Source organism: Apteryx mantelli, chromosome 15 (genome assembly GCF_036417845.1).
Source record: "Apteryx mantelli isolate bAptMan1 chromosome 15, bAptMan1.hap1, whole genome shotgun sequence".
NCBI lineage: Eukaryota > Metazoa > Chordata > Aves > Apterygiformes > Apterygidae > Apteryx > Apteryx mantelli.
In genome coordinates, this window is record NC_089992.1 from 2,373,102 (window position 1) to 2,396,500 (window position 23,399).

Below are 23,399 nucleotides of genomic sequence, written 5' to 3' on the forward strand. Positions count from 1 at the left end.
TATGCTTCAGGTTTGTGCAACTGTCATAATATTCAACCCTATTGGCCAATATCAACAGAATTCGGCAAGGTAAAAATGTCAAATATATTAAACTCGCACAAGATTTCTAAAATAGCCAGTTGGATAGAGGAAGGGGACTCACCAGCGACACCACCACAGCAGAGGCTGCAGGGTGAGTTCAGCTGGAGAATACGTGCAGGAACTTAACTACAAGACAAATCTATAGGAAACCTGGCTTAACTGATTTTACAGCTCATGAAAATGTTTTTAAACAGAATATAGTATTCAGTGATACTCTGCATTTGCTTTCCACAGTGTCTGACTGGTAGAAGAACTTAGCAGATCACATTGTGACAAAGATACCTGATGTTGTGAATAGAACAAATGCCAGATTACTCAAGAATAGAAAAACGTAAGATTAATATTTTGTTATAAGCTGTGATCAAGACTGATCATCAACATTCATGCCAGGAAGTAAAGGACAAAAACATGGAGTAAGATTTAGTTGGAAGGCATGTTGCAGACTGCTAATGGAACGAGACGCATCTCTTGTGAACCCTACGATACACTAATGAATGGAGTGAAATGAATGCTAGGATTTATTTCTGGCGCACACACAGCAACTTTCCTTTACTGCCTGTTAATGCAACTTCACCTCAAAAGTAGACTTTAATGAGGGAATGAGGGTAACTCATCTGCAACTACAGCTTGGATTACATTGCTTCTTTCGATCCATTCTCTTACCCATTAGTTCCTTGGCACTGAAAGAAGCGCGTGACAAGATCTGAAAATTCAGCTCTGCGTTATAAGGGGCAGCGGCCGCAGCTCCTCCGCTTCCCTGCCGTCTCTCGTAGGCAGCAGCAGATTCTGGAGTTGATACCCTCCTGCTGTCTTGATTTATCACATCACTTTTTACGTTGTCAAAAGTCCTGATACAGCTGACTATGAGGTTTTGCTGATAGACTTGTAAACGCTGGCAGGGAGGACCAGGGTCACTTGAGTGGTTCTGATTTTACCTTTTAAAAAGGCCCCATTACTCATCTACACAAAAGGCTCTCCTGGGCAGGATCCCTGGGAAAGCGTGTGTTTAGTTCCTTCTGTTCTGCTTAGTTATGCCTGTTGGAGGTCACACGGTGCTCCAGCACCCCAGAAACTACATGGGCTTCCTAGTGGCACGTGCCCTTCTAGGTAATTCAAGGCGTTAACCTTGGAGTATCATAAATCCAAATGCTGCATCGTTCAGTTTAGACTCCCCCAAAGGCCATGCATCTCTCTTCCCACATTTGCACAGCGTGTGCATGCAGTTAGCATGCCCACAGTATAAAGATTTCAGGACCGGAGAAAGTATGATAAACTGCAAGACACTATCACAAAACTGAATTTCATAACAGGTCACACAGTATCTGAATCTGCTGATCTTCTGCTAAAAGCAAACAAGCTATTAATTGTGTACACATTTACACTGCAGCAGAAAGCGGTGTGTGGCCTCGGGCTCTGGGAGGGGAGCTGGAATGGAAACGGCAGCAGGCTTGCGCTGCTCTGCAGCAGCGTTCTGCTCCTGAGACCGTGCGCGCAGAAAGCTGCAGAGCTTTAACAGATCAAATGGGTGCTGCTAACACACTCGGGAGCCTGCGCAACCCAGGGGGAAGACTCATTAGAACAAGGATCTACAGAGGGAATCCCACGGGAACATTTATACAAGAGACAGTTTAAGCTATTGCATGAGCACGTTTTAAGAAGTTACTGCCCCTCAGCTGAGCGGCTGTAAACGCACTGCGTTCATTGCTTCCAGTCCACCACCTCTGGGAAGCAAACCAAGTTTGTGTCCATCACTGCGATGATACCTTCAATCACATGAACTGTCACACGACAAACACCGACCTCAGCTTGTGTTTTGCTGATGTGGGATAATTCTGTTCCTGGTTTAAGATCACACCTATCATTCTTACCGTACAGTCTTCTCTCAGCCACTCTAAAACCCAAATGGAGAACAAAAGTGGCTTGAATGAACATAGTTTCCTTTTCATTTACAGCGAGCTGGTATCCCACAGTCTGCTACTCTCCGTCCGCTGAGACACAAAACCTTGTGGCTCAGGGCCTCTAACTTTCTGAGACATAACAACAGATTGCTTCAATTACCCAACCATACCTAAATTAGCCACTGTGATGTAAACTCAATTGCTCAGCACTGCCTTTCCACTTGCTGTAAAAAACTATCAATATCCCCTCTTCCTTGGATTCATCCTCTGACTATACCTGCATTCTTCACAAGACGCTGGTTTACTAAAAAGAGTGCAATAATCCATACAATGATTTCTTGCAGAGCAAAATACAAGAGATTCAAAACTGTCAACATTTTGAAACTCAAATCCTCTGTGTGGTCTTAGCCATGAGACTATCCTCTGTAATTACTGTTTTATTGCAGAATGCACTTATTTTAGACAAAAAAAGTCATTAAAAAAAACTCAAATATTATTTTCTTACCACTCAGCTTTGAAAGAAACCCTACAGGCACTGCTGAGTTGTTACTCTTCAGGCCGGTGAAAAAGATTCCTCAGGTCTAACTGGCTAGATCAGGTCTAAGTTTTATGAAGTTGTTAAAATAATCATATGCATATCATATGCATATGTCCACATGCTTCATTGCTCAGAAATAAAGTTTGTTCAGAAGGGCAAAGTTTTTTCCCCTTATCTGTTGGCATCAAAGAGGAACGTAGACATTTCTTGATCTTAGGGGGACAATATGAAATAACATATCTGCCCACTCACCTGCTGCTCCATCGTTTGTGGATGGATGAAAGTCACAAAGTCAACTGAAAAGTAACCAAGCACTCCCTTAGATTTACAGGTCTCTCCTATTTTTAAGCACAGTGAATTAAGAACTGCTGGATCAACAGAACATTGCGGAATGGTAGTGCCAGATGACCGCAAAGGACCGTCGGCATGGAGCTGGTCTCCAGATGACACTATTCTTATCTTGCCTGTTGGCTCTATCAGCATATCCACTGTAAGGTTTGTGACGTTTTCGGAGAGTGGGAAGGCTTCTATCACACCACCTAGTAAGAAATGAATTAGCTGTTAAGCTAGCAATAAAATGCACATGCGAAGCTCTTCAGAGTGCACAGAATGAACCCCCCCAGCTCCTGTTGTGCTCAGACATTGCAGGAGGACTGCTATGGAGATGCAGCAAGTAAATAAATGTAATGTGAGCAGCATAGCTAGAACCCATGAATCTCTTAGAAGAGAAAGATGCTATCTCCACTACTATAGCGCTGGACAGTTCAACCTGTGGCTTTTGAGCTGCAGGTGCTTTGAAAGCAGTTCCAAACTGGAGCTATATCACGTATCTGACAGAACAAATATGCTCTTAGGTGATATGAATGAATCCTGGGCTGTCCTACAGCCCAGCTAACTGCCAGGCCCAGAATGGTATTGCAGTGGCAATGTGGGGACCTCTGGTGGGTGTCACCTCCAGCTGTGAACTGCTCTTGGAGATTGCTGTCCGTACAATGGTCTGAGATAAGTAGGTCTGTCTGGTGGTATTCATCCATGTGAGGAATTTGGTATGTAGATGGGAAGGTCAGAAAAGCTGACAGCTCTTAGCATAGTTGCCCATAGGAAATCACAAAAAAAGACTTTTTGGCATTCTGGGATTGCCTTTTCACTGCATATTATGTCATAGTGCATTTAGTTAGGATAAACTAGTATATAATGAAAACTGGTACCATATATGTTAACTGGCATTATTTTTCCAACTTTCAGTTTTTTGAATTGCTGTTGTCAGTTTGACAGACAGAAATCTATGAAATGCATATATCTATTTTATATAATATGAAAGAATATAACCGCAGGGCAGATTACCACAGGAATTTACTACCCAAGCACAAATACTGCATCTTTTCAGTCTAAAATTTGGCATCCGAATATAGGATTTTAACATATCTATGCAAAGCCCGCTCACAGATACATGTAGCAATCAGACAACACTTATCGGCACTGCCTTTTATGGCCAAACATGGACTCACTTCTGAGTTGCAGCCAGTTGGATATGGGCCAGCTCTGATCCAAAGGTGCCCTGACTGAGTTAATGCCGGAAGCCCCGCTGAGGACTCAGCACCGTGCTAGCAAAACAACCAAACTTGCAGATTGCAACTTGCTCATATTCCTTTAGCTTGGAGGGCAAGAAATAGCCCAGCAATGGTCTAACAGCAAGTCTGCGCCCATATTCTGTACAGTGCAATAAGGCACGGCATTACTGATCCACGCTGGCTGCACCACCTGCTTGGAAGGCAAAAATCTGGGGAGAAAGCTCAGCTCTTACCCAGGCTAGTTTGCTTAAAGGTTACACGCATAGCTGACTTTATGCAACGCATGTGTGTAGCGTGCGGAGCGTGCACATAGCTCACTTCCACGGGAGGCAAAATCAGGTCTCACAGATGTTTCCTCACCAATACCTAACAAAGATGGAAACTTCTTACGTTTAAATACGTGCAAGCTCGTATGCTAACCTTCCCTTATGAAGTCCTTCCTCAAACGTGACATAATCTCCAGCATAGTAACCCAGCACTAAGGAGTTAATGCTTATTGATTCAGAATCATGTGGGAAAGGTAATCCAGGATTAATATGGGTTAAATGCTTGGGTAGGACATATGAATGATGGAATAGTTGCCTATAATTCATTCTTAAATGAACATTTGAAGCATAAGGGGAGAAATAAAAGGAGATAAATATTTAAATGGGCCCAAGATTAACAAGAATATGGTATACAATATGGTATAATTACTCCTTTTAACACTTAACAGCGACTTTGCAGTCTTATTTACCTTGACTAAGAAATGTTTGGAGGAATTTCTCCCATGTAGGGAATCGTTTCTCATTGACTGGCTGTACGTGCTGTGCTAAAAGGCCCGGCAGCTCCTGGGAGATCTTCACCAAAGCTGGCTCCTGCAGAAACAAATTAAATAGAACCACAAGCAATTTTACTACAGAAATGAAAACTGCTTGTGGGGTGATTAAAAACCAGGCCTCCAACAGGCAAAAAAAAAAAAAAGTGGGAAAAAAAAAGTGGAAAAAAAAAGAATGTGGTTACTGTTTACCCACAGTCAGGAAGCCTTTTTTTAATTTTTCTACTTGCTACTCTTCCTTTCTATTGAAAACTGTCCTTCTCTGAAAGATGATTTCCCACCTTTCAGTCTAGCATCTATTTTATCATAATTTATATCAATAATTTGATATGGCAACTGAAAATGCTAAGCTCTTGGTAACTGCTTAGTGATCAATATCAGCAGTCAATAACTTGTTTTTATTTTGAAACTGAGCTTATTGAAGTAGGCATATATGCTAGAAATAGTTTTACTGACTCTCTTTATGTATAAGCTGTTATATAGACCCAATCAAAATTCACCCTGTAGTTATAACGAATTTCGGGGCAGAATCTACCAAAGGGGTTTATAAAGCAGGGGATACCCTTATTACACTCTCCCATCTTTAAAATAAATTCCTAAGTGAATTTGTGTCTCTAATCTCTGGTAGAATTTGATTTGTTGTATTATAGGATATGAACTAGCTTGTCTCCAGTTTTAAATTCTTTACTATATTATCACACACGCAAAACCACCCCATTAAATACAGGAACTAACTGCATTGCTTTTACTGTTCAAAGCAGTCCCAGAAGTACATGAGCATATAAAGTGCAAGGACCCTGACTCTATTGCTTCAGGCTCCTTTTCTTGCTGCTTCAAAAGCTTTCCCTTGCTTCCCCTGGGTCTCTTTGCTTCTGGTTTACATCCTCGCTCTCCAGCATCCTGTGCTTCAGAAGATGACCAGCCATCCTGTGATCTTGGCAATGTCCTAAGCCACAATCACATTATCTTGAGCTCTGGAGGAACATGATAAAACCTTATGGCTAACATCTATGAATAGAAAAAAAAAATTTCTATTTTCCCAGACCAGTGAATTTGGAGAGATAGGTTTTGTCATGAAGCACATGATGTGACATACCCAAAAACATGAATTCAAAATCGACTTACTGTGATTTATCTATCAAAATGAGGAAAAGGAGGTTGACCAATGATTAGGGTATCAACTTGGCATATAGATGTATCTTATTCCCAGATGCTGTCTTCCTGTGAGATTTTGGGAAAATGGCTTGGTTCGTGCCTCAAGTCATTTAGCCATGAAAGGGGGACAACTGCAGTGTGCTACCTCACTTGGAATTGAGACAGAAAGGCATTAAAAATACTGAGGTGTTTAGATACGATGGTGATCTGGGTCACGTGGGCCCCTAACATACATTAAGAAGAGTGTGTTATTGACTTTAAACATTTATTTAAAAAAATTAAAAGATATTTGTAGTCTGTGTATCAATATACTAAGCAGCACAACCGTATCCTTCTAGCAAAAAGCAAGGACCACGTAAAGAGTGAGATGCCAGTCCAGAATTTATCCAGATTCAAGTCCTATATTGCTAGTCTCCTTTCAACAGAGACTGCAGCATGGAATTTGGGATAGCTCAGCTGATTAAAAAAACAGAGGAGTGAACAAATATCAGTTGGCCTTGTCTGGGTTTGTATTTGCTTTGAAATATTGTTAAGCCAAGAAGTCACAAGACGAGGTGGTTAGCTGTACAATGAAAATAAACGCAGCTTCGGAGAGAGGATCTGAGCCTGATGAATGGCATGGAGATGCTGACCTACAAAATCAGTCTGCACCTCTCGGTGCATTCGGCAATACCTCTGTCACACGGAGCCTCATTCCGGAGATCTAAGGACTCTGGTATTGTGCAATTTAAACAGAAACAGAAAAACTGACGAACAAAAGCTGAGGTGTGCAATGGCTGCCTGAAAGCTTTTGATAAATTACTGGGGGAAAAACCAATAATCCCAGCTGGATGTGTGCAGGCATTTGAGAGCGCTGTGACCAAGCATGCATAATTAAAAATTAAGTTACAGGCGTATGAACTGGGCCACTATTTTCCACTGCAATAATTCTGAGGGACATGAGGGCAGCCATGACAATTCCACAGTTTTTTTCCCTTTGGAATAAATGTTATTTCCCTGCAAATAAAGAAAGTGATTGGACCCAATTCTCCAGGAGGGTCTGGTCAGACATGGAGTGCCTGGGCCTGTTCAGCTCCTCAGCTCTCGCCGTGCCATCATATGCCACTGCTGCTGTCCAGAGGATGGTCCTGAGACAGGCAAGACTGGCGTGGTAGTTCCTCAATGGCCCAGTGTTTTTTTCCTCAAATAAGGTCAAATAGCAGCTGAAGAGGACTTGAATTCAGGACAAACTCGGGACACCTCTAAAGGCGACGTGGATGCACAGTGCCCAGGCGCAGGGGTTTCTTGTGCTTTAAAGCACCTTCAGTGCTAGCTGGCTATGAAGGATTCATGCACAAAAACTATTGTCTTGCAGAAAGATGACAGTGGCTTTAGAAAAACCAACAAGTTCAAGAAAATTGGGAAAATTTCCTTGCAAGATCGAACATGCTTTTAACAGGTAACACCTAGATAATCAAGGTGTTCACAGAAGGGAGTCAGGCAACCACTTTTTAAGGATCAGCACCTGGAATTCTAGTTGAAGTTTTTTTGCAGCTCTAAGCTCTAAAAAGGCAATAATCCTGATTATAGGGAGTTTTAGTAGGTGAATTCAAGTCCAGATCCAACATTCACTCATGAAATCAAACCTTTTAAAAGGATGACTGCTCTGTAGGCTAATTTCATTTAAATTAGACAATATCTCCAGCAGAGCTTACCCATGTTTTATCTCTTGATGTGGCCCAAAACAATTCAAAATCATAGGCTTGACATGAACGGGCCTTTCAGCTGATCTTTCTTAGCACCAATAAAGAGGGAGCAGGCCAAATATTGTTTCCACGATGCAGAAATCTGTAAATCCATCCAAATCTGTTTTCCACTTTTTTATAACAATGATGAATAAACATGAAGAATATATACCTTTCCCTCCTTCAATATAAAATAATTTCTCACCCTGCTGCAAGCTGAATTTTCAAAGATTGTCTTACAATGGCAGTTGCAACAAAAAAAATAGGACTGACTGTGGAGTATGTTGAAGGAACTGGGAGATGCACTTGAGAAAGATCAGTGCCCAGAAAAGCCTGTTGAGAAGACAGGTATATAAACAGAGAGAAGAAATAGACTTAGAAATCCAAAGAAAGACCTGGGGACAGAAAGAGGCTGCAGAGCAGAATGCATGAGAAAGACCTGGGGCTTTTTAGCTAAAAAAAATCAGATCAAAAGGAAATTATTTACACCTTGCAAGCAAATAGAGTGAAGAAAGTAACTCCAAATGAGTAAAACTGACTGGGCCAGAGAAGAACAAAATCAGCAGACGGATCCTCGGCAATACAAACTGCCGTATCGCTGCTGCAGTCAATGAAGCTATGGCAATTTATACCAGTTATGCAGTATATCCCTTACACTGTGATCAGTGGAGCAGTGGAGATGATAACTTATTCCGGCTGCCTGGATGTGAATTGGTCCAGCCCTCGTCGCTCTTCTGTCCTAGCAGCACTGGCTAACACAGCACTGTCGGGAAAGCCCCCAAACGGCATAATTTTCATTATCTCCTACTCTGCAAATTAAACTGTTGACATTTTTTTCTAATTCAGACAGGTATGTGCTAGCCAGAACCACAGTCCATCCCACTGAATAAAACAATCCGAAAGGTTTAAAAAAATGGAAATGTTTTTGAAAGCGATACATCGACTGCCCTACCTACTTAAAGTTTGAAAACTGATTTAAAGACCGAGCATTTAATTGGCAACTGCAAATTTTAAAATTAAAAAGTGCCAATTTTGCCTTCCATGAGCTGGAAAAGTATGTCCTGATAGAAGGTAACATCATGTAAAACAGCCATCATTACCAAGTAACACAAATGTTTTTTGTATGTAAAATTGCTTTGTAAAATATTTGCTCCATCTGCTGAAAGTAGCAAAGAAAATTTTCCCTGGCAGCTAATGGCCCATTTCGGCTGTATGGCAAGCGATCCGCCGCGGCTGCGGCTCGTGTTAAGTAGGACGCGAAGGCGGCGCGCAGAACTCGCCGCTTACGGAGCATCATCCGCTCGCCGCTCGCGAGCCCGGCCCTCGCTTCGGATCAGCACGCAGGGCGAGCCTCGCTCCCGCTCGAGAGGCTTTTCGCGGGGCCGGGGCGCATATGCTGTGCCTCCGCGCAGCGGCCCAAAACAGCGCAAAACAGCACAAAACAGCCGCTTGCCTTGACTGCCAGAACAAGGAGGTTAGTCCTCTTTCAACTTTGCAGCACTTAAACTGCTGTTCCTTTTTTCACACCACATGGGGCCGCGGCTTTCTCTCCTGGCTCACGCTGTCGCTGCACGCGCTGAGGATTTCAATATATAAAGATCAAGCGCTCCTCCTAATTCTGCATTCAGCTACATGCACACGCACAAAAAAGCAGAAAGCGCTGGCCTCCTCCTCCGCCCCCCCCCAGTTGCCTCCGTTCCATTGTATCCTTCGCCGCTTCCCAGGGCTCCATTGACAAGCACATGTTCGCATTGTGCCCCGAACTACTTCAACATCTGCTAACAGACCAATAAAAAATAAATAAAGCAGGATGGTTTAGAGAGAGAGAAAGAGATCCTTTCGGTTTCCTCTGAGCGCTCCTGAACGGGCAACCGCAATATGGTGCCGAGATCCCTTCCTGTGGTTTTCATCTGGGAAAACGACGTATGCAGGGAAATCAGATATAAAATCACTACGCCCTGTGCTACCAAAAATCAGAGAAAATAAGATCTTAAAAGCTCTATGAGCTTGTCAGATATTTCTGCATATTTACGCACAGCGTGTTAATTTGAGATCTTGATGATTTTATTCGATACTTTCCTTTCCAGCTCCCCAAATGCTCCATGTGGATTGCTATTTTGTGCATAAAAGCATGTATTTTGTGAGATAGCACCCTTCGTTTTTCAGGGTTCCTCTTGTCTACCCTCAGAGTGAGGAAAACATTACACAGTTGTCATATACTTCTCAAAGCTCTTTTAAAAAAAAATTCATACGCTTGTTTCAATGCAATATTTGCAAGATCAGGACTTTGGGATGATAATACTCATCTCATAGAAAATGCAATCGCTAATATTTGAGTGCATCTTTTATATGTTTTAACTAGATCTCTGCAAATGCACAATCAATTCAGATGCCCTCAGACTGGTAAGATTTTCCTGATTAGTTTATTTTTCTATACTTCAAACTATAAATTTTGTTCACTTTCTTTTGCCCTCCTTTCTGGCTCGCTTCCCTAGGGAAAGGATTTTAATGAATTCCAAAAGTATGATTTAAAATGGAAAAAAGACAGTGCATCGATAATCCGCACATAGTCCCTTCCCAGGAACTCTGCGTGAAGCGCAGGGCTGCAGCAGTGCCGGGGAGCAGTCAGACAAAACCCACAGCGCGCTTCGCAAACAACACACGGTTAAACTTCTTTTATTCTTAGACTTGCCTATGTAATACTTTTTAGATTTTAGCAAAATAAACATTTTTAAAATAATCCAAGCAGGCATTTTATTGCATGCAATAACATTAACGGATTTCAGATTTCTTTAGTGCTCTTGCTTTATCCTCTCCTTCCACACTGTTATTGCTAAAAACTGGCAGTTAAATTCAATTGATTCAAAATATTCTGGATCCATATGGCCTAAAACCCTGGAGCTGAAGTTCTGATATTGCCTCACTGCTGTTTTCTAGCATTTGCCTCTACTCCAGTCCCCAGATGGTGGAAGTAACATTTAAACCTCCTTTCCTCTGCCTTGTACAATAGACCTTGGCACCATTTCAACTGTTTACTCCGGTAATTAACAGCACTGATACCACAACAATTACAACTCCTACAATCTTAACACAATAATGCTATGAATTAGTGAGAGCTAATGGCTGGAAGGTATAGTGGTTCCAGACTGCGAGATCTGTGCATTTTTAGAATAAAATAAAAGGTACAAACAGCACGCTTGCGGTAGACAATGATTACCTAGTAATTAGTTTACACAAAGCTTCCTATTTAATGGCAAAACGCTGTAATTAACGCGTGACAGAAAATCAAAGGGTACTTTGTAAGCATATGAAAAATTAACACTGCAGGCCTATAGTTTTATGTACTGATTAGAAGCATATTAAATCAATAGGACATACAAACCAACAGCTTGCATATCTGATTATTGTAAGTCTTAGGAATGGATATCATGGTTTTAATTTAACCGAGGGATACAATTATCATGCTTTATTTTACTTAGGATTTGGAAATTACCTGAAACATCACTGTGGCAGCTACATAAATGTAATAATAGACTGAATGAGAGCCCCACAGACTGTTCACAGATACAGGGAATATGCGAACTGTTTAGGACATTTTGTTGACAGAGCACTGCCCGTTCTTGGAAATAACTTTCCGCTTTTTTTGTTTTGTGGGCAATCAGGTTCTCCCGTAAGCCTTTGGGTTCTTTCTCTTTTCCTGTTAAACACCACATCAAATTAGAAGAAATTTTAAAAGCCTGTCAAAATGCTGTAAAATGGATCTTTTGTAGAACTGTCAGAGTTTCTGGCCCTCTTCAGGCAGAAAAAATTATCACACCTGCAATCGCATGTGCACAATAGCAGCAACAGCACACAGGCCACTTGCCCAAGAACCCTCTCGCAGACCCTTCGGTGTTACACCAAGACCAACTCAATTGCCTGCACCTTATCCTGCAACTTCAGCAGTATTTGTAGCATTGGTTTAGAGCAAAGTTGATGATGTTACACAAGGTGATCAACAAAGAGGTGAAAACGGCTATCAGAAAGGGAAAAAAACAACGTTAGGAGTCTATACTGCGTTCAAAGACAGCCTGAAATGATAGTGTTCTGGCAATGCCATGTTTCTAAAATTAAGTCTTTGACAGTATGAGGACTGGCTGTTATTTTGACTTGTTTATAAACATACGCTTTTTTCTCTGAATTCCTTACTTCAGCAAAGCAACAAGACATGCTACGTAAGCTTCAGGCTTCTTAGAGGGAACAAAACTCATTCAACTAGTTAAAGATCTCCTCACCACTATTCCTGATTTTCAGATAATCACTAAGTTTATCTAATTACTTATTATAGGACTTCTGAAAGTTTACCAATAACATTTCAATTTTAAGACACAGCCAGCATTTTATCTTGGCCTTTCAAATTGTAGTTTTCCAATAGTAATCAATTGAAAATCCCACAACAAAGTTTGAATATTGCTTTGTTCAACACTGACTGAAATTTGGAGTTTCTGCTTGTTACCACCTTTCGAAAAGATTTTGAGCTCCTGTTACTCATTTTACTGAGCTAACCAGGATATGGTCAATATGAAAGAAAACTGACACAATATTGAGACACAACTGGAGATGGCAAGATTCAAACACTAACATTTAAAACAGGAGGTTATCCATGCACATTAAATAGCTTTTTCTATGACAGATATCTAATGAAGAGGGTTTTTTTGTTTTGTTTTGTTTTTTAGCAACACAGCTGTGTTGCTATGGCCAATTGTAATGGCTTAACCAAAAAAACACTTTTGCTTGTTTTTCCGTGTCTTGTTCCATTCTAGCTTTTCCAGGTCTCTTCTTCTTTATCCCCACACCTATCCGTCTCTCCGTCTCCTGTCTGAGCTTCCTTATCTTTAGGATTGCTGCTCTGTAAACTTGCATCATATTGGTTGTCCTTGTGGTTAATGAACAGCTGCAGTGTAATAAAAGGTAATTCTTAAATTAAACTGACTATTGATATAACAGAGTGATTTAGATACTATTTAGATATGTAGAGTTACACAAGATGGTGGGATGTCTATATGCTCCTATATTATTTTATGTAAAAGGGGACTGTTAAAAGAACAAAAAAGGCAACACTAACAGGTTGGTGACATTATCCTTCCGCTGAGAGGGAAGAGGACTGTGGGGCTGGATAGAAGTGGAGCCTGCTGAAGGATCCTACCGGACTTCACCAACAGGTCCTGGCTGAGTCAGATTCAGAGACCAGGGGCATCACAGACTTTGACAGCCCGGTGTCTACTCCAAAATAAATAAAACAGATCAAATAACATACTTTGCAGACTACTTCACCAGTCTTCAGCTTGAATTCTGAGCAGGCATCTGGGCATCTTTCTTCTTGCTTAACATAAGCACGGCTGCAGTAGGTCTGATTAGTCCAGTGTCCCATCTCTGACGGTGGCCACAGGCGGATGCCCAGGAAAAGGGTATGAAAACAGAGCAAGTATATCCATTCCCCAAATACTCTCCCAGCCACCAACAGTTTGCAGCTCAGAAACTCCCTAAGCCAGAGACAGTGTCAGTGAATTTAATAATCACGGATGGTTTTCTCTCTCACGAATTCATCCAGTCTCACGGCTTAGATCCATATAAATACAGGTGAGATTTTTCAAAACTTGAAAAAATGAAGTGCTGACTTTCAACAAGAGTGAGACGCCCAGCTTCTTAGTGTATTTTGGAATACCACATGTTAATAAGTATTATCTTTCTCTAGATATTCTGAACAGACCCTCATGCAGTTGTCCTAAATACATTCTATATTGTTCGTTCACTTACTCTAGTAAGCAGAATCATTTTTTCTGCTATGCATGGACTAATTGAAGTTTGAATAGATACAGTAAATAGATCGGAAAATCATGATATAACGGCACAAGAGCACTTCACACAGCACACATGCTTCACATGCATATGTTAAACAGGTAAAGTCTGTAAAGTAACATGCTTCCTCCAACAGTCAATCACATTGCAAAGTACAGTTAAACTGCTCAGGTGTTTCAGGACTTACTGATCTTTTCTGCATATAACGGGCCAGATTCTTATGTACTCTCACACTGGAGAATGGTGCTCTCCACAAACAGCCTCAGTGTAGCATGAGCACTTGTGGAGAACGTGGTTCTCCTTGATATTGAATACAACTACAGTCAGGCCTCAGGATGAAGGTTTTCGCATGCTGGCAGACCTAGCAGTGCACAGTAGGATGAAGGCCTTACAGAGCCCTTCTGCATAGTTTGTGAATTCGGCCCTTTATCAGTTGCAAGATAATTGTTCAGATACCTCAGAGGCTACATTAAGTTAACAAGGCAAAACACACTGATAATCTTGTCCTGCATTTTTGTTTGCCCAATGTTATGTTTGAAATGAGGAATCTAAAATCTCATTTTTAGATAGAATAGATTCTTACACAATCCAAACTCACACACTACATTATTTTTAATCTGTTGCCTACTACATACCAATGAGAAAAATCTGGGTATCGTGTCTTAAACTGCTATGCAAATGATGCTATTTGTAAGTATTAACATAATTTAGTGCTTACAGTCATAGTCTCATTTCTAATAATTCTACCAGAATGGAGAGTCTTTTCACTGTACTCTTAGCCTGCAGGATAGTCTTTCATCAAGAAGCTGAATTTTTTAATAACCTGCCAGCATACGTTTTGTATGTGGCAGCCTATGCCAATGACACAATGTCTTCATTATCGAAAGAAACAGGTCTACATACTGTAATAGGACATTAAAGCATGCCTGTGCTCATAAACTAATGCTTTGATGTTTAAATGTGTATCATTTCAATGGTATTCTGTAACAAAGGATGATTTTAATCCTCTGCTCTCTATGGTAATACTCAGTGGAAACTTCAATTCATTATATATAAAAAAGGTCTCCCTGTCTACAAAAGAGGGCTCAACTCAGAAGGCAGAAAAATGTGAACACTCATATTCAAACAAGATGCTCAAAATGGCAGCAAGTTTTGCTCTTCTGGCTAAGCTAACTGGAATACTGGTCTGGATTTATGGAAGCTTTCCTGCTGACTGTAAGAAGTTAGATCAAATATATCATTCCATATATATTTTCCAACTTCCAACAAATGTTTATGTTTAAGGGCTTCTAAAAGGTTGACTCCTGGCTGCATCAAAGCTCCACTTAAATGCAGTATAAAAGCAAAAACAGAGAAAGCCAGTTATCACTATACCCTTTATTCAAAGCCACTTAGCCATGGGCGAATTAAAAAGGCAGAGAAATAGGAACACTAAACTAACATGAGGTAGTACCACTTATATAGGGAATTTATACCAGCAAAGACCTGGACTTGGTGGAAACTGTGTTTTATCATGTCTTCTGCTCCCACTCCATGCCTTCTGCCACGGTGGCTGCAGGATCTGGGTATATCCTGCTAGGTTTATGTGTACCCACACTGCTCAGTGGCCAGGCAATGCTTATATCACTCGGACTTGCCCAGAGTGAAGGATCCTTAGTAGGTGTGAGAAATTGTTATGTTAAGTTCTGTGTTATAACGTGGCATTATTTTGTAGCTGTCAAAAGCAATATAATCAGCACAACTTGAAATTTTAATATACAATATAATTCAATCAAACAAAAACTTTTAAACATTTTTGATTGAATTAAAAAAAATTCAAAAGTGCTATAATGACTTGTTTATGTAAATTTAACAGTTCTTTCTGGATACATTCCTTCTGGCTTTAAAACAGTTACACTACAAATGAATTTGGCACAATACACAGAAATATCAAATGCTTATTGAAATTAACACATTTAAATACCAACGAATATTTGAACTACAAATAGTTCACTCAATACCAGAACTAATGAAGTTAGCTGGATTTGTGATCTGTTTATTCAAGGCTCCAGCTGAAGCTTTTTCTGTAGTTGAGATGTACCATGGTACAATCTCTTCCTGTCCTGGGGATTTCTAGGAATAACCCAGTGCATGAGTTCATACTTTTTTCCTCAGTTAGGTATTTATAGGATCTCTCTCTTTACCTAAACATCCACTGTAATGAAACTTGTAGGATTAATGTTCTCTGAGACCTCAAACGTTCTGTCCTATACAGCTGAAAATAGCCAACAGCTTTAAAAATTATTAGTAAGGACAAATGTACAGAAACAATAATCCTTAGGAAGACAGGTTAAAAAGTGACCAGTTTGCATCTGGCCTCAAACCAATCAGCATTGTTCAACTATATTAGTCCAACATTTATTCCAATAATGCTAAGTTTCTGCAAGGCTCTACCACCTGTATACTTTTATTTATACATGCCCTCACTTTGGATAAAAAGCACTAAGAAAGATTTTCGTGTTATTGCATATGAATTAAATGGTATGACATCCAACTATTCCACAGTTGGATGTCAGACATTCACTTATATTTTGGAATATTTAACTGTCCTTTTTTATTTGTATTACTGTAATCTATTACTTTGCACAAGCCAGCCTGGATTCTGTAATATCAACTCTTACCAACATCTTAAAATGAAAGCTCAGAGAAAAGATTTACGGTTAGGAGCCACTCCAGGAGAATATTAAGGAGTCGTGAGAACAGACAAGACACGCGGCTCCTTGGTTACTTACATGGGCCCATTTACTACTCCAGATCTCCGGGCTGTATCTCTGCCGCTCCTTCTGAAGCCAGGGGTAGCATTTCAAATGCAAGATAACGTCACAGTAGGCAGTGCCGTTTCCTCCAGATTCATCGTTCACTTTGAACAACCAGCGCTGCACTTCCATGTTGTCAACGATCAGCTGACTGAGAATATCAATCATCTGTGGACCAAGCAATGACACAAAGACACTTTGCGCTATGACAATATTAAACTGTTCCCACATTTAGACTTACAGTTCTCTAATATTTGGACTTAAAATTTATTTTATAACTATAATTTCTGTTTCTTAGAGATGCTTGTGTTGTTACAGTTATCTTGGATCCCGAACGAAAACAATCCTGAACGTTTTTGGTCGAAAAACCTATTGCCTACCTCCTGCGCTTGAATCCACCCGGGCAGGGTACCAGACAGCAACAGAGTCTTAAACGGGCAACGGAGCTGTACTCTGCAAAGAGGAACTTGCTTCTTCAGGTGTCTTTGCTAGATCAGGATCTTAGGTTTTGGGTAATCAGTACAGCTCAATAAATGGTTTTGACAGGGAATAACATGGGATGGACAAGACTATTTGCAAAATCTGAGAAACAGTTGTGCCAGATTCTAGCATCCGCAAAACATCTGTGAAATTCTCCTACTGGAGAGTACATTATATGGTTATAAATATATGAAGGAGTTATGAGACAGGCTTCATAAAAATGCTGCTAATTATTTATCTGTATATGTACACAGACTTACAAGACTTTAAACTGCCTTTTGCCCAGCTAGTGTAGTATGCAATTGGCCTCTTAGAAACTGCGAATGCCATTGAACCTGGTGAAAGTATTATCAGATCTTGTTGCACTGCATGTATTTTGAAATAGTAATCTTTGGGACTCCTTGTTTATTTTTTGGACTTTGACCTCAAATAGAATTTGTGTGTGTTCCTGGTGCTATTATTTGTGGCTTTCGAGAACCCCATAAATATGTTTGTCCTGATGACTCCCCTACAGTAATGAAAAGGATCAATAATATTGTAAGGACTGTACCAATCGAAAGAGTTATGTGCTATCTTTAAGTGAAAATTGAATTGCGCTTTAATATAGTGTCACCTTTCTTTGATTATTTAACCAACAAAGTCCATATTTCATACAAGCAAACAACAGAAGTAGAACTTTTGTAACATTGCAGTATGAATCAAAAGTATTAGATTCATATAAATTATTTAACAACAAATCAAACAGTTTTTTTTCAGATCATCAATCATGTATTTGTTTATTCCTACTATGGAAGCTGCAATACATTTGTGTATCTGAGATTATTTTCAGTGCTAAAGGTGATTAACAAAAATCAAAGCAATGTGAAAAAACTCTCTAAGCAGTAGGAATGCTTACAGATAATTGCTCTGATTATTTTCCTGTATTAGTTGTAGCACTGCTATAAAAAAAATACTTAAAAAAATCCACCAACAGACCATACTTAGACATATCATTGCAAATTGCAGAATTAGCTTATAGAATGAAATATTGAGCCCCTGAATGCAAAATAAATATATATGTGAAACGAACACACTATAGAAAACTCCTGTGGCTTGTTATTACTTTTAAAAATTTGAGTTTAGTAATATTTTTGTTTTTTTCCTACTGGCCATGCTAACAATATAGGTGAATTTAGCAATGAAAAGCCAGATAGAAGGTAAAATTTCGGTTGCAGATATGCTCAGTGAATCTGAATTTGAACAAGCTGATTTTATAAATTTGTGAAATTTTCCTTTCATCAAACACTTCGTTTCCCAGAAATTCCTGTTGTATTTTCAGTCACTGGTGAAACTTCTATTAATTTCATTGAGGCCATGACTTTATCCATGGCTCAGCAACCCAAGCTGTTTGAAGTAACTAGACCAAAAGGCCCTATGTATCCTCAAGAAGGAATCTGAGGAACACCAGAACAATTGGATTACTTCTTGACTGGGATATGCATTACTTTTAATTGGTGAGATACAACAGAAGAAAAAAAAAAAAAGAAGAGAGAAACCTCATACATGACTTAAACTGAGTTAGAGTCTAATCAATTTAGTTATTACAATTATGCAGGTAGCAGAGCAAAGTCTGCATCCTACCTGGTGAAAACAAACCTCTGCTTGTTGCCACGCCGCAGACCACCTCCTGCTTACCTGCTCGTTGCTGTAGATGTCGGATTCTCCAGGAGGGGTCGGCACACAAGCGCTGGCAAAGATGCGTTTGCTTCCAGACTTGGTACTATAGAGATGAGCCACTTCTGGCACTGAGCCTAATATAGGCACGTTTAACATGTCAGCCACTGCTAAGTCATCTTTGTGGGGTACCCCTCCGATAATGTAGGCATCCCTGCTCTGGATAAGAATTTTTATTTTTTTGATTGTCTTGGGACTGTACTTCAGCTGCGTGGCTAGGCACATGTGATGGCTCTGTATAAAGATAACATTATTCTTGTTAAAAGGTGTTCTTTTCTATTCCATAAACCTAATTTATAATGTTGCACACAATAAATACATTATTAATAGCAGGCTGGGTTATGACCTATCCTGTAGCTTAGCAGTTTAAATTGATAAAAGCTGTTGGGGTGAGGCTCCATAATCGTGCACATCTTTAGTGTGTTGGAAATGGGCTCACTGGGAATAGAACTAATTACTACACATCTGTATTTATTTGATCCATGCGGAATTATCCTTCTGTCAGTCGGCAAAGAAGCTGGTGGCCTTTGGATAATAGTGATTCATCTCAGCAACACTTCTGGCATGGTTTAACTCTAAAGCGCCTAAAAATCAATACAAAAAATGAAGAAAAACCCCTATAGCAGAGAACGTATTTCACCATACAGTTCAGCAGTATTTTAAGTGATTCCCTGAGAATAAAACACTTTGATTTACCAAACCTTTCACTGATCACATTAAATTACTGGGGATATACATTTCCATTATACAGTAGTTCTGACTGCTACTGTAAACTCAACTTCAGAATACTCAGGGAGGGGATAGTAGCTTTTTGTTGTTTAAAGTACAAGTGTTTCAACTTTTTGGAAGTAATTTTTCATTTCTTCTAAAAAAGAAAATATCTATTGCTGGCCAAGCTGCTCAGAGATGCCATAATCTGTAAATTTAAACTAAGAACACCAGTCATGGTAGGTCAAATCTCAGAATTATTTGCTATAACACATCCTGTGCATCATTTGCAGATAACCCAGCTATCTTTTTCTAAAGGCATACAGGTTCACTGGGACAGATAGAGATGGATATTATGGATGAATATTACAAGAGACATCCATTGCAAAAGATTGCCATAAATAAATCATAATGAAAAGGGAGTCTTCTTTACATTGAGATTTCATCTAATTTAGACCCAGTTCAGGAAAGCATTACTTTTCAGGGTAGCTTAAATACTGAATTTGTTAGGGATTTCCAGGATTGGGAAACCCAGAATATTTTCCTTCAAAGTCCTGGGTGCTCCTCCCCAGAGACTGAAGCACAAATCCTGATTCCACTTCATGGACGGGGACGACTGTGAAACTGAGATGGAGGAGCCCCTAGAAGCGGGCCAAAGGAATCTCTCTTGTCCCTTCCTCAGTGACTTCTCATGCCAAGCAAATAGCTCCCAAAAGTGCCCAAGTCTCTCCGTGAAGGAGCAGGACGTACTGCAGGGAGATCTGAGCTACATGTCAGAGAAATGAGATAACTCTTCAAACTTCTAGCAGGAAAAGGGAGTCACAGAAGCTACAGGAGAAAAGAGAGAACGAAAGCGTCCTGGAGTCTTTTTTCTTTTGTCAGTTTTAAAACAGACACTCTTAATGTTCTGATTCGGTTGTTTCATCTCTCTCGAGCGCTGGTCTAAAAGCAGGGAGATGGGCCACGCTGCTGGTCTCGTGGCAGAGTTCGGCCATGTAGAGAACAGGATCAATTCCCAGCCCCGGTCACTCGCTCCCTGGGGCCACGAGCGGTGATGTAGGGAAGAGATTTGCTTTGTGTCTCTCAATAATGGATTTTACAGTTAATTAAGGAGTGCAGGGAACAGGCTGTAAAATCTAGTTCATTCCTGCTTTGAGAGTGGTATGGCTGCCATGACATATGGTAGCGCGAGTGAAAGAAGGTAAAAGCAGAAGAACTGAGGAAACCTCAGAATTCCAGCATGACGCTCAACAGAATAATGATTAGTAGCCAAAAGGCTAGTTCTTGGTTCTCCAGCCTGTTGATTTAAAAAAAAAAAAAAAAAAAAAAAAAATCTTGAGATCAGGAAAACTGAAGTTGGCATCAGCTTCACCATGATGGGCAAAGCTACGGCTACACAGTTTGACTTGCTGCTGGTTGCGAATCAGCATAGCTTAACCCTGTCTCAGCACTGCTTCACCTCGCACCTGGCTGCATGGAGGCACAAGAGATATTGTAATAGCTAGCAAACACCTAAGGACAAAGGCATATGGACACCCCCTTTCTCCCAGTCCCTCTCTGCCACCCCTCTGCAGACACAAGCGCTGGCACAGTAACTTTAGATACATTTAGGTACAATGGAAAGGTTTTATGCAATAACCCAGATGAAAGATACTTAAGAAGAACCTAGAAAGCTCTAATCATTACACAGATGAAATGACAAGCTAAATTCATGGTCACTGAAGCCAACGGGTGACTTGCATCAGTTAGGAGTACAGATTCTTCCTCACACAAAAGATATATCCTATATATAGGACACATTAGCTACTATATGGTAAAGGACATATGCCTGGTGAAGACAAGGCAGTTTGAGGATTTCATATATTAACAGGTATACCACACTGAACAGCCAAGGTTATACCTCAGCCTGTATCATGTAAAACCTATGATTGCCCATTCTCATCAACGACACTCGGCAATAAAACACCTCTCAGCACGCTGTAACTGGGTGAGGAGCATGACCATATCCACGAGAGCCACGTAGCCCTTGTAAATAGGTGAGCCCCCTACACCTGAGTATGCAGACATGTCCCAGTAAATCACAGCTGCGTAACTGTCACAACTGGGCTTCACAGGATTGTTTCCTCTTCACCTGTAAAACAAGCTTTGCTCGAAATGTTTCAACAGAAATTGGAATGTCTGAAAATGGTCTGCTTTTACATTAAAACTATTTCAGGCAAACCACTGTGACCAAAAATCAGTTGGTAAATGCATATTCTATTCCTGGTCAGCATGTCTGTGTTGATCAGCACGTCTTTCAGTCCATAAAATGAAGATTTTTAGAAGATATTTTTGGCGTATTTTACTCAGAAGGCTCCTTAAAGCTTCTGACATGTGGTAGGCTAGGACTGGAGAAATGAGCTAGTATCCAGAGGAAAAAAGCTACAGCTGTCAAAGTTCAACTGAAAAAGAATAAAACATATCCCTGGTGTTTATCAAGGATTTATCATCCAAGTAATTTACTTTACAAGATGAAGGGCCAAATTATGGCTCAGCACAGGCATATGCAATGTCAGTAAGTTTCCAGTGTTCAGATAAAAGGCCTAAACTAAAGAGAAGCCAGCTCTTAAAAACACACATATCATTTTGATGATTTTCTCTAACTTGAGAGAAAAACACATTCATATGTACAGAACACAGTCTTAACTATGGCAAAACTAGCAGACAGCTCTGACTCAGTAGTCCCTTCCAGTACTGTTTAACAGCTAAGCACTTTTCACACATTTTCAAGAACAGAAATGAATTCATACATATACTTAAGTGCTTTGCTGAACAGCATGCTACTACAGAGCTACATTTGAAAAGCAACATATTTAGTAAATATAAAAAGCTTTTTTTACCTTTTGAAGCCACTAATTTCAATCAAAATATGGTACAAATTATGAAACAAATACTTGTTTATCAAAATACTTGGAGAGGGATCTTAATATATTTTGAAGACAGGAGTAGGGCTTTGAGTATAGACACTAAAGAGATAAAATGTATCGCAAAATTTCATAAAAGTTGAATCTCAGCTAAGATACTGTGGACTTAATATTTACAATATATAATTCTTCACTGTATGGTAGCCTCACTGCATTGCAGTATTTTCAGAAACACTGTACATAGTATACAGTAGTTAAGGTCTTTTTTTAGACTGTGTTCCAGCATGTGGATTTAAAAATGGCTTGACAGGTTGAGATCTAATATTTCCGTATTACCTAATCTAAGTAGTTTCAAGTTCTGTTCTTTAAGAAGCTCTAAATTGGATTTCATTGCAACAAATACTACAAACACATGAATGATTGGATGCTGGGCTACCCAGAGATAAAGTCTAAGTAATAAGAATGGTTTATTGCTATGATTTGCTTAGAGATATAAATCTATCAAGTTCACAGTCCCAAACATATACTATGAATGGACAGTGGTCTATAGGTAGCCAATATAGGACTATCTCAACTAAGTCTATAAAGCTAAACTGGGATATTTATTTCCAATGCTCTTAACTAGTAGTCTAATCAGTAAAGCTCTTAAACTTGCAATAATATTTCACTGATGTGTACCAGAGCGTTACAAGTTATAAAATTTCCAATTTAATTTTACTGCATCCCTCAAGCTGTAGTAATTAGAAGACAAACTCACAGGGAAGCTGTTTATAGCTTCAGGGGTGAGAATTTTGAACCTGTCCTGCAGGTCACCCATGTCCTCAGGGTTCCCAGATCTAACAGCTGCCTGCAGACCCAGGAGTTTATTGTAATACTGCAGTAACTCCTCACTCAGATGAAGGGGGCAGATGTAGATGACGTCCACGTTGGCATCTAAAACAAAGGGGCACAATGTTCATTACCGGGAGAAAGGTAGGGTCCGTTCAGAACAGCTATCTGATCATCCCTCATTGTTTGCTAACAAACAGCTTCCCTAGAAGAACATGGAAAGTAAAAATGAGATCTGTAATTCCCAAATCTTCATGGTTTAACTGATTTTTCTGTGCTTCAGCGTTTCTCTGAAGACAGGTCAGCAGCCCAAAGAAATAGCTAGTTTTCAGAATTCAATCTGCAGAACA

General features: G+C 40.0%; 1 protein-coding gene across 1 annotated transcript in view; it reads right to left on the reverse strand.

Annotated features, from left to right (window-relative positions):
* The window catches only part of IQCH (IQ motif containing H), a 77,645-nt gene that overhangs the window by 23,620 nt on the left and 30,626 nt on the right, over nucleotides 1-23,399 (reverse strand). The window contains exons 12-16 of the mRNA XM_067305783.1: nucleotides 22,979-23,154; nucleotides 18,572-18,844; nucleotides 16,394-16,585; nucleotides 4,825-4,945; nucleotides 2,770-3,056 (exon numbers count right to left, since the gene is read on the reverse strand). Coding sequence (XP_067161884.1) covers nucleotides 2,770-3,056; nucleotides 4,825-4,945; nucleotides 16,394-16,585; nucleotides 18,572-18,844; nucleotides 22,979-23,154 — 1,049 coding nt within the window. The remainder of the gene's footprint in view (nucleotides 1-2,769; nucleotides 3,057-4,824; nucleotides 4,946-16,393; nucleotides 16,586-18,571; nucleotides 18,845-22,978; nucleotides 23,155-23,399) is intronic.